The sequence below is a fragment of the Boleophthalmus pectinirostris genome, unplaced genomic scaffold (genome assembly GCF_026225935.1).
Source record: "Boleophthalmus pectinirostris isolate CB_2022bp ecotype Guang Dong unplaced genomic scaffold, ASM2622593v1 HiC_scaffold_9, whole genome shotgun sequence".
NCBI classification, from domain to species: Eukaryota; Metazoa; Chordata; class Actinopteri; order Gobiiformes; family Gobiidae; genus Boleophthalmus; species Boleophthalmus pectinirostris.
The window spans coordinates 10,694,091-10,708,725 of NW_026571541.1; the positions used below are offsets into that span (position 1 = coordinate 10,694,091).

General features: G+C 40.1%; 1 protein-coding gene across 1 annotated transcript in view; it reads right to left on the reverse strand.

The window, feature by feature from the left end:
- epha4l (eph receptor A4, like) overlaps positions 1-14,635 on the reverse strand; it is a 143,071-nt gene that overhangs the window by 50,891 nt on the left and 77,545 nt on the right. Inside the window, exon 5 of the mRNA XM_020918581.2 lies at positions 14,053-14,388. Coding sequence (XP_020774240.1) covers positions 14,053-14,388 — 336 coding nt within the window. The remainder of the gene's footprint in view (positions 1-14,052; positions 14,389-14,635) is intronic.

A 14,635-nucleotide genomic window follows, 5' to 3' on the forward strand; every position in this document is an offset into this window, starting at 1 on the left:
TTATATCTGCAAGTTCGGCACAATTTACTTTAAACATTATTTCTTATATTTTTATTTGTCAGATAATCATTTCTGTTAAATTAGAAGAGTTTTGGCCCATTGAACAACGTAATTGCTAAAGGCAAGAGGAATTAGTTCAGTTGAGCTGATTTAGATCTTTAGACCTGGTTCAGAGCTGGTTTAGATCTAGTTTAGAGCTGGTTAAGATCTGATTTAGACCTGGTTCAGAGCTGGTTTAGAGATGGTTTACAGCTGATTTAGAGCTGGTTTAGACCTGGTTCAGAGCTGGTTTACATCTAGTTTAGAGCTGGTTAAGATCTGATTTAGACCTGGTTCAGAGCTGGTTTAGAGATGGTTTAGAGATGGTTTAGAGCTGGATTTGATCTGGTTTAGAGCTGATTTTGAGCTGGTTTAGATCTGATTTAGACCTGGTTTAGAGCTGGATTAAAAATGATTTAGACATGGTTTAGATATACATAGTTTTGAGCTAGTTTAGAGCTGGTTTAGATTTAGTTTAGAGCTGATTTAGAGCTGGTGTAGATCTGATTTAGACCTGGTTTAGAGCTGATTTAGATTTAGTTTAGAGCTGGTTTAGATCTGATTTAGACCTGGTTTAGAGCTGATTTAGATCTGATTTAGAGCTGGTTTAGAGCTGGATTAAAAATGGTTTAGACATGGTTTAGATATACATAGTTTTGAGCTAGTTTAGAGCTGGTTTAGAGCTGGATTTGATCTGGTTTAGAGCTGATTTAGATCTGATTTAGACCTGGTTTAGAGCTGATTTAGATCTGATTTAGAGCTGGTTTAGAGCTGATTTAGATCTGATTTAGAGCTGGTGTAGAGCTGATTTAGATCTGGTTTAGAGCTGGTTTAGAGCTGATTTAGAGCTGGTGTAGAGCTGGATTTGAGCTTGTTTTTGAGCTGGTTTAGACTTGGTTTACACCTGGTTTAGATCTGATTTAGAGCTGGTTTAGACCTGGTTCAGCCCTGCTCCATATTTTTAGTCCTAATTTGGTCCACGGGTTGATTCTACCATGTTTAGCCCTAGAATCGCTCCTTTCGCTCTCCCATTATCCGGGTTCAGTCCAGCTCATGACTAATCTCTTCTCTCTCTCTCTCTGGGGGGAAGAGAAACGGCCAAAGAAAGTCATTTTGTAACGCTTAAAGCTGAAAGATGATCGGAGCCTGACCTATCATTTTTTATGCAGGACTAAGCCTAAAATCCCAATTACAATGGAGTTACCTGAGGCTGCGAATTACAACCACTGCCCTAGACTATCTGGCACCTCCTCAGACACGACTCCATTTCTTACTGAACTTTACATGACAAATAGAAAGTACAAATACCTTTTTACTTTTGTTTTTTTTACATTATTATTCTTTGGATATTTTAGAAGGCTCTCTCTTTCTCTCCATCCCTCTCTCTCTCTTCTCTCTGTCCCGTTGTTTGTCTCTCTCATTCGCTTGATCTCTTCTTCTTTTTCGATACCCATTTTAACTCTCCCTCTCTCTTCCTCTCTCTTTTTATCTTTCCATGAACTCTCCCTCTTTTTAAGTGACTGACATTTCTCTTCTTCTACCCCATCTCTCTATCTCTCTGTCACGTTTCTAACTCTTCCCCTTTCTCTCTCTTTATCACTTTTCTCTCTCCCTGTCCACTTTTCTCTCTTCATCCTCTCTCTGTCTCTCTATCCCTTTTCTATCGTTACTTTTTTTGTTTACATTATTTTTCTTTGCATATTTGAGGGGGGTCTCTCTCTTTCTCTCCACCCCCCTCTCACTCCTTTCCTTTCCTGTGTCCACTTTGCTTTCTCCCTCTCTCTCGTTATCTTTTCATGTATTCCCCCTTTTTAAGTGTCTATCATTTCTCTTCCTCTACCCTCTATCACTTTATCCCTCTCACGTTTCTAACTCTCCCTCTTCTCCTTTCTCTCTCTCCTCAATCCATCCTCTCTTTCGCTCTCTCTCTATCATTTTTCTAACTAACCTCACCCTCTCTCTCCCTCTCCACTTTTCCTCTCTTCTCTCTCACTCCTCTACCCCCTCCTCTCTCTCTCACTATCACTCTAATCTAACCCCTTCTCTCTCTCTCTCCCCCCTTTCTCTCTATGTCTTACTATCATTACTTTTTTTTTGTTTACATTATTTTTCTTTGCTCTCTTTCTCTCCATCCCTCTCTTTCCTCTGTCCCCTTTGTTTTCTATCACGATCTCTCTCATTCGTTTAGTCTCTTCTTTTTTGATACCTGATTTAACTCTCCTTCTCCTCCTCTCTCTTTCTCTCCCACCTTCCCTCTCTTCTCCTCTTCCGCTGTCTTTTTATTTTCCCCCCCTTTTTAAGTGTCTCTACCCCCTTCTCTCTCCCCCCTCTACCCCATTTAACTCAATCTATCCCTCTATCACATTTCTAATTCCTCCTTCTTTTTTCTTCCTCCTCTCTCTCTCTCTTCTCTCCTCTACCCCATCGTCTCTCATTCTGTCTCTTTCTCTATCGCATTTCTAACTCTCCCCCTTCTTCTTTCTCTCCTTCCTCTCTCTCTCCTTATCCCATCTTCTCTCGTTCTCTCTCTCTATCACATTTCTAACTCTCCCCCTTCTTCTTTCTCTCCTCTATCCTATCTTCTCTCATTCTGTCTCTCTCTCTACCACACTTCTAACTCTCCCCTTCTTCTTTCTCTCCTCCCTCTCTCTCTCTGTCTCTCCTCTACCCATCCTCGCTCATTCACTTTTCATCATCATCTCTCTATCACTTTTCTAACTAACCTCCACCTCTCTCCACCTCCTTCACTTGCTCTCTCACTATCATTATCACTCTAACTAACCCCCCCCCTCCATCTCTGCCCTCTACCCCCTTCTCTTTCATTCTCTCTATTTCTCCCCCCCTCTGCGTCTCTATCCATTTTCTATCGAGCTTTTTCGTGATTTAGCTGCGTAGGTTCTGTTAGGAAAATCACTTTTTTTTTTTTTTCTTTTCTCATTGCTCTGTTCGGCAGCTGCAGCCGTACCCCGATTGTGCGCTCGATTACAATTTGGACGTAAAATGAGAGACAGGGGCCCCGGAGCACATGTGGTTGCCAGATTGAGGCCCGGTTGCCAGATTGGAGCGACCTGATCTTGCGGCGGGCCAAAACGCGGTCCAGGAGGAAGCTGTTTGGAGGTGAACTTCGAGAAAAACGTTCACCGATATGAGATCTGTCTTTCTTTGCGTGGATACACAAGCAGCACATTTCCACATGTTGAAAACCTGCAGCAGAAATGGAAAGTTTGACACATTGGCTGAAAATCTAGTCACAAACAATTCCAGTGTTTGGTATTGGAGCGTAAACATCTTACATCCTGTGGTACTGAGGTGTCTAGAAAGTTTTTACTAGTTTTACTCGTAGATTTTAAGGCCCTGTAACCAATTTTTTCCATGTATTTGATTAAAATGTGTCTTGTATAAGCAGCTCTTGAGGTCAAAATAAATCAGCTCTGTGTTGTTTGTATCTAAAGCATTTATTGTCAGATAATCAGGAAGTGTGTCAGCATGTTAGTTGTTGTTAGCTTTACTGTCACAGCAAACTCCGCTCTAGTCTCTGAGAGTTGTGAAAAAGAGCTTACCATATTTTTCGGACTATAAGGCGCACCAGATTATAAGGCGCAATATCGATAATGTTGAAATCTCTCGTCTATTTTCATACATAAGGTGGACCAGATTATAAGGCACATTAAGCGAAACAAACGGACAACACTTGAGACTGATCCTTAGCCCAGACATCCATGATCCATTGATAGTGGCATAACTCGCCCGATGTTGCCTCCCTGTCCTGGTGAAGGTGTATTACTACTAGGGATGGGCATGATTAGTCGATTAATCGATAATTGATCATTAAGAATTTCATCAATTATGTTCATTTTAATCGACAAACCGAATGTAGGTTGCTGTGCGTAGCGTAGGGTGACCAAACGTCCGTGTCTGGGGACAAACGGAGGTCCGTACATGTGTCTCTCTGCACTCAGAAGGAGCGAGACACAAACAGTCGGTCAGTCTGCAACGTGCTGAAGCGCAAATGTGTATTTAACCATGATTTGTACAAGAAATTCCACAATTTCCGTTGCGTTCAGGACAAGTGTGAGTCCATGTGCACAGTTTACAAAGCAGCACATATGTTTCTGTGTCCAGTGGGACAAAGCTTTACCAGGTGAGAGTCGCGCAATGTCGATGACGAGTCCCCACCTCCCTCCCCTCATACGGTGTCCTGGTTTTGACAAACGCAAATATGGTCACACTAACCTGTATTCCACTGAGTCGTGTCGCATCAGCGCACAAGAGCTGTTTTTTTTTTTTCCTTCACTTAGTCTATGCAAATTAGCCATACGGTTTTAAGTTTCGTTTCTGTGAAAGTTGCGCAAAGTTTATAATGTCAAACGGGCTGATGTGGCTCTAGAGCGGTCACGGTTTATATGTCGTAAAGTTGAATTTATTTATGCAGATTAGTAGTGCAGATAGTAATAATAATGATGATAAATTTAATATAAAAAACGTTAATGATGAAAAAAACGTTAATCTCCCGACGATCAATTAAGAAAATTTTATCGAATGCCCATCCCTAATTACTACGCAATGCTTCGACATTCCATCAAGCGGTGCGGCTTCGTAGTAGAGCCCTGAACTCTACTACCCGGGGGACCTCATGTAAAACAATGCGGTGCAGGACACATTTTGAAAGCTCATTGTTGGGCGCAGGCGGGAGCAGGGCTGCACAATGCTGGAGCGGGCGAGTGGGATGATAAACCGCAGTCCCGCAAACTAAATATGAGTGTTAAAGTAAAATATACAAATGATTCATGTAAGCCTATCATACATCATTTATGTTGGATGTTTAAAAACATTTTAAACAGTCTAAACTTGCAGATGTCATCTAATCTCACTCACATTTTACACAATTCCTTTCTGCTTCTCCGTGTTTGATAGAGCTTAAGAAAGACAACGTCCCATCTTTTGCGGGACTTGTGGGCGGGAGCAGGACAAAATATCGCAGAGAGTGGGAATGAAAATTACAAATGTTAGTGGTTGCGGGCAGGAGCGAGACTGAAAATTCTGTCCCATGTTGACCTTTACTTCGTAGCTTACCAAAGTCGTACTAAAACATTCTGACAGATTTTTAAGCGCCGTGTACCACATAAAATCTGTTCGAGGTCAATACGCACAATTAGAATTAATACATAAAGCGCACCGGACTATAAGGCGCAATGTCGATTTTTTGAGAAAATGAAAGGATTTTAAACGCACCTTATAGTTAAAAAAATATACTATATAAAAGTCGTTTTCTGTTTTTCATGTTTTTAAGACAGTAAATATGAAGTACGGCACATTTAAGTCTTGGTTTGGATCTTGCTTGATCCTTGTCCTATTTGGTTTCTAATTCATTTTTGTTTAGTCCTGGTTTAGTCCACGTTTAGTCCTGATCATAAAACAGGAACAAGTCTGGTAGGGCCGGTTTTTGGGATCATTGGGGAGGCCTTTATATAGAGAATTTTTAATATCCTGTTTTGAGGCGCCATTTTTTATTGCTTTTACAATTGCATCACTTGGTTTTAAATTAAAACACCTCAAAATATAATCTTAAATTACTTCAAACCTTATAAACATAACTTATAATACTGCAATTATTTCTTTACTACTTGGCTTTGAATTACAGCACCCACAAATGAGTCCTAAACATATCTTTAAATAAAAATGAAATCATTCCTCACTTTATTTCTAGAATTATAAGTTATCAAACTAACTAACCCGTGAGAAAACAATCACATTATTTACAGCGAGGGTCAGACCGGAGCTCGGACCTCCACCCACCTCCACTCCTCTTGGGGTCACAGGTCAGCACACTGGTCCAGATTTACGGCTCTGGGGTCTGTCCTTATGGGAATCTGACCTCCATGGCGGTCAAACAGTCATGTATTTGGTCATTTTTTATTTTAATGTCCCCCTTTCAACCGGTTATGTTGTCAGTATTTAGCAAATAAATCTAAAAACACATTTGCCATTTGGGAGTTAAAAGAGTTAATGGATTTCACACATTTCCAATAATTTAAGGCAATAGAGAGATCAAAACAATACTAGAACTTATATTAATACTTATTCTACTATACTATAAGTTACTGCTATTTGTTTAACGACTGAAATCAAAACTAAGCAAAAATATTTTTAGTTGATTGTGGTTTAAACAAATAATGTAAAGAAAAAATCCTCCACTGGTACTGGTAAAAGTACTAGAGGTGTAATGGTACTTGTATTCGTGCCGAACTGTTTTGGGTACAGGACGTTTGGTTCGGTGCAGGGCTGTGCACGAGTGAGTTTTTGCGCAATTTGTGTGTGTTTACATTCTGCCACTACATGTGCAGCTACACGAAAGACTTGTCTCTTTAATATTCACGAAGGAACTCCTCCGTGATTGGGGTGGCAGTGTTTCCTGCAGCTCTTTATAGTTTGGACGCCCGTCTTGACTTACGGTCACCGTGCTGTGGCCCTCACTTTCGCCTTTCGTCGGTACGGAATCTTCGCTTTGTTTACTGTTTATAAGCAATTTATTTTTCATAATATTTCATACGTTTGTTGCTTATTTGAGAATATTTTATTTAATTTATTAGTATAACCAAGCAGCACTTCGCATTTATTTTATTTTCCTGTTTGTATAATGTTAAAACAAATTGTTGGTTTAATAAAAACACATACTGTACCGAAAATGAACCGAATCGTGACCTCAAAACCGAGGTACGTACCGAACCGTGATTTTTGTGTACCGTTACGCCCCTAAAAGCTACAGTGTGTGACTTTCTGGAAATGATTCAATGGAAATAGAACGTCAAAACAATAATTCAGAACATTTTCCGTGGAGATAAATACGTTTGATGTCGCACTGTGGAAGATAATGCCAAAGCGACGCAGTCTCAGTCAGGTTTGTGGAGAGGCAAGCCCGTTCAGAATAAGGACGGAGAAGAATAAGACTGAAATGTAGTCTATTTTTGCGTAAGATGTTACATACTGTGGGTGGCTTTATTCTCTTTTAATATGAGTTTATTCGAAATACATACATAATAACTTTCCACAACAACAACAACAAAGAACAAAAGCATTTCCACCAACTCGTGCCTCTTCTATTTCTGCCTGTCTAGCCCAAACCTGACCTCCTGTAGTAAAGTCCGCGGCGGTGGTGCTGGTATGAGGGAGTCCTATTTTCAACAGTGTATAAATCCTAATAAATCTAACACAATGAAAGTGTAATGTCCTGTCTGGATCTACACAGAGAGACAGGCGCAGATGAGGGCCCGGGATTACAGCCTCTGAAACTCAACCTCGCAAAGCCCCGACCAAGGCATTAGCGACACCAAATCCAATAAGACGAGAGCTATTCGGCCACACAAGCACGCACACACACGCATGCATACACACACAGAGGACATTGTTTCAGGGAAAGTATGGTAAACCTTCAGACAAGCGCATTTTTCTCACCAGCGCGGGTGCGAAAGCAGTCAGGCGATTTGTTAAAACATATACGACAAGACATGTATGGGGGAATGAAAATTAAAGGTGTGATATGTAACTTTTCTATTGATGTGCTGTTGCTTTGGCAGGAATTTTCCATAGTATGAAAACAAACATGTAAAAAAAAAAAAAAAAAACTGAAAACTAAACCTGAATTTTCCTTAGGATCAATACAAACAGCTGATGTACGACATTTTTTGGACTTTTAGGGTCACTTAAAATCTCAAAAATCTGCTTTATTATCTGGTGCGCCTTACGTATTAATTCTGGTTGTGCTTACTGACCTCGAGCCGATTTTATGTGGTACACAGCGCTCAAAAATCTGTCAAAAGTTTTCAGTAAGCCTTGGGTAAGTTACGACAGGGAGCCAACGCCAGGCGAGTTACGGCTCTATCTGCCAATGGATCGTGGACGCCAGAGCATGGAAACCCAACCAAAGTCCAACGGAACAAATATTTTGTACTTATGTCCGGGCTTATGTCGGGGCTTTGCGAGGTTGAGTCTACAGTAAAACCACTCGCTTTGATCAAAAGATTAGAGCACTGCACTTCTAGCTTAGATAAAAGTCAAAACTGTGTTATTATTATTTGTGAAATGTGGTGCAATACTTCAGATATGTGATTTTTAAAGCATAAAGGCTGGCGATAAAGTCCACAGGATGTAGAGTCACTATCACCTCGCACTGTGCGTTGTGTGAATGTTAATAAACACACGTACTACTACTACTACTCGCCTTTTTACTTTTAACGCCTCAAACTGGATTAATAGCGCGGTTTTGTGGACTGGGTGTCATTATTTGCGGAGGACAATTTCTATGGATAATGTGGATGAGATGCTGCAGTTTAAATTTATCACTTTACGAGAGGTGAGGAATAAAGTCTTCTCATTATTTCCGCTTCATCCCGAGTTTGTATTTTGCGTCTCTGTGTCCGTTAGAGGTCGCAAAACAATATCCAACTTGTATCATTAGTCGGCCTATGAAAATAGCACGATTTTAAGTGTGTCAGGTTTGGTCTGGTTTGGACACAAATATCGGGTCGGATTTGATCACTGCTCTGTTGGACGTTGGCCAGGCTCGGACAGAAAAATCCACATTACCTGGGCTGAGTTATTACGAATAAGTTGAATACAGTTTGACTTATCTGAATGTTTTGTTTCGCTTAATGTGCCTTATAATCCAGTGTATAGGGTTAGGGTTAGGCTTATGTATGAAAATAGACGAGAGAATTCAACTTTATTGATTGTCCGAAAAATATGCTAATTGAATAAATGCAAGAAAAATAAATACAATGTTGCATTGTGGAGTATTTACGACAATGCAGTACATCTCCATGGAAACAGAAGGTTGCAGAACCCTGGCCAGAAATGTTACTTAGTACATCTTTAAATTGAGAAAAATAATGAGATGTTAACTTCTGTCTTCATTGTCAATTAACCTAACCTAACCTTTTTTTTTTTTTTGACTATTTCTTCCCTCAAAGTCCTTGGAGATCTAAGGCTTTACCACAAACATTCCACAGTACGGCATTAAACCAGAGAAGTCACAGGTCATATCTGCGGAGCGGCGATGGTTGCGAAATAGCTCAGTTTAATGCCATACTGTCAAACATTCTAGACAAAGCAATAACATCTCCATCTGAAAAGTTACACAGCGCAGCTTTATAGGGTCACGGTGTCAGTTACTGGTATTTATTTGTTTTTCACTTATTTTCCAAAACTTACTCGCGATATATTTAGACCGTCTTGGGAGCTAACCTCTATCTCCGTGTTAATACGTGGAAGAGTTTCTGGAAGTGTCTAAACATGTTTATTAGCGCTGGTTTCCTAACGACGCTGACTTCTCCGATGATGGATTCGCTGCGGAGAAAAGAAGTGATTTTGTGCAATATTTCACTGGGTTTTGCATAATTAGCCACGAGAAGAAGAAGCAGCCTTGGAAGGAGCAGGGGCCAAGAACGTGTTATATTTAGCACTGGAGCTAATGAATGAGATGAGTTCTATTGATCTGTGAGGCTTCATTACAAATACACTGTGATGCTCTGATTAGTGTTGGAACATACCCACTGCATACAGACCTCTACATATAATTACATTTGCTTGACTGGTGTAAAGGTGCACTGCGTAGCTTTTCTGGTATAGAGTCCGTCACTAGGTTGTCTGTCTGATCTGTGGAGAAGCGAGCCCACTCACAGTAAGAATGCAAGTCGAAAAAATCCATGTTATTGAGTAAATGCAAGATGGATATGTTCAATGCCATCCCGGGACTTTTTGGGCAAAGCAACGACATCTCCATGGAGACAAGCAGTTTTCAGACCCTCCACCAAAAAAGTTAAACAGTGCACCTTTAAAACATATTGTATTTTTAATAAGAAGTAGCAGTTATGGCGTCTGTGAGAGTTATCAGTTTTAATCAGAGTTTTTGCGAGTCGGTTTCACTTCGTGGAAACCGTCTGACCTCGCAGCATTAGATTTCGATCACTCGATGGTAGATGGGTACTTTTTTTATTTAACCAAGCACTGCTATTTGGTCATGACATATGTAATGTGCCAAATCTCGTAGGAAGAAGGACAATAACGTCTTTCCCCTTGATAAAATTCACCAAACATTCTCTTTGTTCCAGCTTTAAATCCTCGATCTCAGGAATCGTAGCCAACACAGAATGTCTGTCTTCGTCTACATCCATCTCGACCGTTTTGTTTACTATTGTGCTGTACCACAAAAGGGACCCAGACAGGCGCTTGAGTCTGACGTCATGGCTTCACAGCTCTTCTCTGATTGGTCGGTGCGTGGTCTACAACTTCCAGGATTCTTGCAAACCATTTAGTGTATTCGGATTCCTGACCTAGTCGCTGGAGAGAAATTAAATTGAGCGGAAGCACTGGGTGGTAAGTTTTTGCATCATGGCTTAAAGAAACACTGTGTACGTTTCAGCTTGTTGGCATGGAGATGTTATGTTCCACAGTACTGCGTTAAATTCATTTTTCTTTAATTTTTTCAAAAGTGCAGAAGTATTACCTATGGCTTCAACTTGAGTAATATATAATACAGTTAGTATCATGGCTTAAAGAAATACTTTACTTTTCAGCTTGTTGGCATGGAGACGTTGTTGCTTTGCCTGGAATGTTCCACAGTATGGCATTATCTATTTATCTCATGTTAATCTGTATTCGATGCGTGTTTATTGTTTAAATATATTATCACTTGTTTTTTTCTCAATACAAGATGAGTATAATGCTATATTGTGGAACATTTTTGTGGACTCGACGACAGAAAAGTTACATAGTGAATCTTTAAGCATACTTTTGATATACCATACATATATTACCTATATATTGCATTTTAAATGCATTATTATATTCTGAAGCACTTCTGTTTCAGTTTATCATAGATATTGTGTATCTTTTTTTTTATTTTTTTATTTTTTTATTATTTAATTTATTATTTAATTTAATCTAATTGATTCAGTAGATATATTAATGTTAAAATATGCCTTTTTTTTTTTTTTTTTTTTTTAAACAAATGAAGTTCAGTCCATTAATTACTTTGACAAATAAAGCTTTCATAGTTCCCCTCCCCTGTTCAGATCTCAAAGCCTCTCCAGCTTTTTGTTGTTTGGTCATTTATCCGTTTAGTGTCCACTTGTTTCAATGACTTTTACGACTCTTCTCTTTTCTCCGGGCCACTCCTCTCTCTCCCTCTCCCCTTCTCTTTCCCCTCTATTCCCTCTGCTCCCATCTCTTCTCTCTCCTTCTCTTTTCCACTTTTGATTGATCACTCCCTCTTTCCCCTTCTCCCAACTCTCTCTCTCTTTCTTTCCCCCTCCTCTCTTCTCTCACTCTCTCTCTCTCTTTCTCCTCTTTGCAGCTCTGCTCGTGGGTGGCTCGGAGTGTCTTCTTTTTGTCATCTTTTATCACTCTTTTATCCCTCGTTTCCATGCCTGGGAAAAGTGCGTATCTTGAATGGGGGGCGGTCCTTGCACTTTAAGGACACAGAGGTTTGATTTATCAGCCCTGGGTCAGGCAGCGTCAGATGAATGCTTCAGAGCTGGTGGGAGAGAGAGGAGCTGTGCCACACACGAGACGAGGAATGGCACGATTTCCACCAGTCAAAACACAAGAATTGTTTGTTTTTCTAAGAGAGGCCTGAAACATTTTGGTGATCAAGGGGTGGTTTTTAGAATATACTATGCTGGTTAAGGAGAAGGTATTATGCAAAATTGATTTTTGAGCTTTTTTACTACATTATAAAGTCGTTCTTTCATCAAAAACATGTCTGTGGAGGCAGAGGTGGGGACCCGCAAGTCGTGACTTGCACTTAAGTCAGACTTTGAGTCACTCATTTTAGGCCTTGAGACTTGACTCGATAAAATGGACTAAGACTTGGTACTCGGAACTTGAAGGTCAAGTGACTTGGGACTTGACTCGGACTTGAGGCTTGTGACTAGAGAAAACTTGAAGCACCTTTCAATCTGAATTCTTTCTATTCTGAACATAATGATTCAAACTAAGATCTTGTCAAGACTTTCAAAAAGGAAAAAATTACATTTCTTCAACTCGTACATACTTTATAAATAGTCATATATAAATATACTATGATTTTTAAGTATAATTTATCTTTGGTTTAAAGACTTGAAATGACTTGAAGCTCAAAGCAGATGGCTTGGACTTGACATGAACTTATGGGCCAATGACTTGAGACTTGACTTGGATTTGCCTGTATTTGACTTGGAACTTGTCTTGGACTTGAGGTCAAAGACTTGAGACTTACTTGAGATTTGCAAAACAATGACTTGGTCCCACCTCTGTGAAGAGGTTTTAGACGTCATCCATACATGAGTGAATGTTTAGGCTATCTCTCCTTAACTGTACGAGCCTGTACGTTGCTCCGCCCACAAGCCTACATCACCCTTGCTCTCGCACAACAATAGGCTCTGTTCACACTTACATCACAAACCAGGAAAATGTTTGGGCTACGTTCAGACTGCAGGGCTTCATGCTCAACTCAGTCGTTCACATTTCCAATTAAATGCAATGCTTTTTCAAAACAATAAAAGGTAATATGGTGATCTAAATATGTTTAAGCAATAAATACCACACAGAAGAAAAATACACCCTCTTTAAATTAAATATCTGCTATACTTGTGTGATCCAAATATAATAAAACAAAACACAAATCATTGTTTCATGCCAGAAAATGCATTTAGGTTACATAAAGCTTGGAATGGTTAAAGGGACTGTGTATATCTGACATTTAGTTTAGTCCATACAGTGTAGTTTTGTGAAGGGGAAATGGAGAAGAAAAAAGAGTGATGAATGTTTATTTTAAAGGGCATTATGTTGGATGAGAACCATAAGGAAGCAATAACCGAGGATAGACCGGTTTATCGACTCCCCCAGACAGCTGTTTGTCTGTCCTGGTTCAACATTAGAATGAGACATGTTTGCAGGGCTGACAGGTCAGCAGAAAAATGTCTTCACTCAAAATCAGGTTAGGCCCTTCACTTAACGAACAGTCCTGATCATGGGTTTCAGCTTCCTGTTTTATGCAACATTTTGACTTTTTCCCATTCAAAAGATAGAATATTTTATTTTCATCACTCTGAAACCCACAGATATCAGAGGCTTGTATATGATGCATTATGCTTAAACAGTAACCTCCTCTTACCACCAATATATAGGTTATGTTTACAAAATTAAGAAACCAAAATGGAAACCACTTTTTTAAAGTCAAAGAAGAAAGTTTTGTTGAATATATCTTTCCTATTTTCCACTTAGCAGCTGATGTCATCAACATTCCCTGGGAGTGTGATGCTAACTGAAGGCACTACTCTGTCAGAGGCTCTATTCGACTTTAAACTGACCTTTATTTTAACACAATCTGACCATAAAGAACTGCATTGACCAACAATTTTTTCAATCACTTCTAAAAATGTGTTGTTTCAGTCCATTTAGTATTTTTTCTTGAGTTTTAAGACAATCTTAACCCCTTAATGCCTGAATTTATATAGATGCACATTAAAAAATGTTTTTTGTGTGTTTTTGCCTTTGGGTATGTTGCAAATTTGCAACAACGAAAAACAAGTGCTTGCCAAAGGTTCCTAGGAAGGTACTGCACATGCACTAACTGGCACTGGGGGAATGCAGCTGCTATCTCGGCTTATATCTTGATCCAAACAGTTTGTTGCATATTTGTGACAGTTGGCGTTAAGTGGCTAAATTAAGCTTTATTTCTGACCATAAAAAACTGACTTAACAGGTGAGATGCATAACTAGCATTAACCAACAATTAGTTAGTTTTCAATTGATAACAAAGTCCCAAAAATGTGTTGTTTGAATCTATTTTCTATATTTTCTTGAGTTTTCAGACAATCTTTTTTGACAGTGTTTCCTAACGTGTGCACTGTGTCATCATGGTAACTGCTGCACATTCCACCACAGAGATATCAGTGCATCTTAATCTCCTCTTCAGTGTATAACTCAACTGTCTTCATAACGCATTACCCTGACGCAGTAACCTGCAGCACTCACCCGCCTGGTTGGTCGTCACGGTGACAGACACGGCCTGCTCCGGGCCCGGACTCTGCGTGGACACCCCGTTCACCGCCCACACTTCGAAGGTGTAGTTGGTGTGGGCCTGGAGCTCGGTGATGGCGACGCGAGTGGAGCGAAGGCTGAGCTGCTGGGGGCTGAAGGTGACTCCGCTCCCGCAGGGCACACAGCGGCGTCCCTCTGACCCGCAGCGTTTACACACCACGTTATAGGTCAGGTCCTGTCGTCCCCCTGAACTGCGAGGGGCCGACCACTCCAGGGTCACCGAAGTCTCGTTCACGTTGGAGATGAGGTGGAGCGGAGCAGTGGGAGGACCTGGTGAGAAAAAATATGACAAGATTGTAAGTATGGATGTAACGATATCCAAATCTCCTGATACGATATTTTCACGAGATGCACAATATTTGTTGTGATATTTTGTGTAGTCTGACAAGTGTGTGCTACTTTTCTGTTATAATCGAAACAATTAAAAGCGCTTAATAACTGTTTTCATCCTGCAGATTGGACTGAAACAGAGCAAAGGATCATGGTATATGTAGTTCTCACTGTTTTTAGCTGTTGC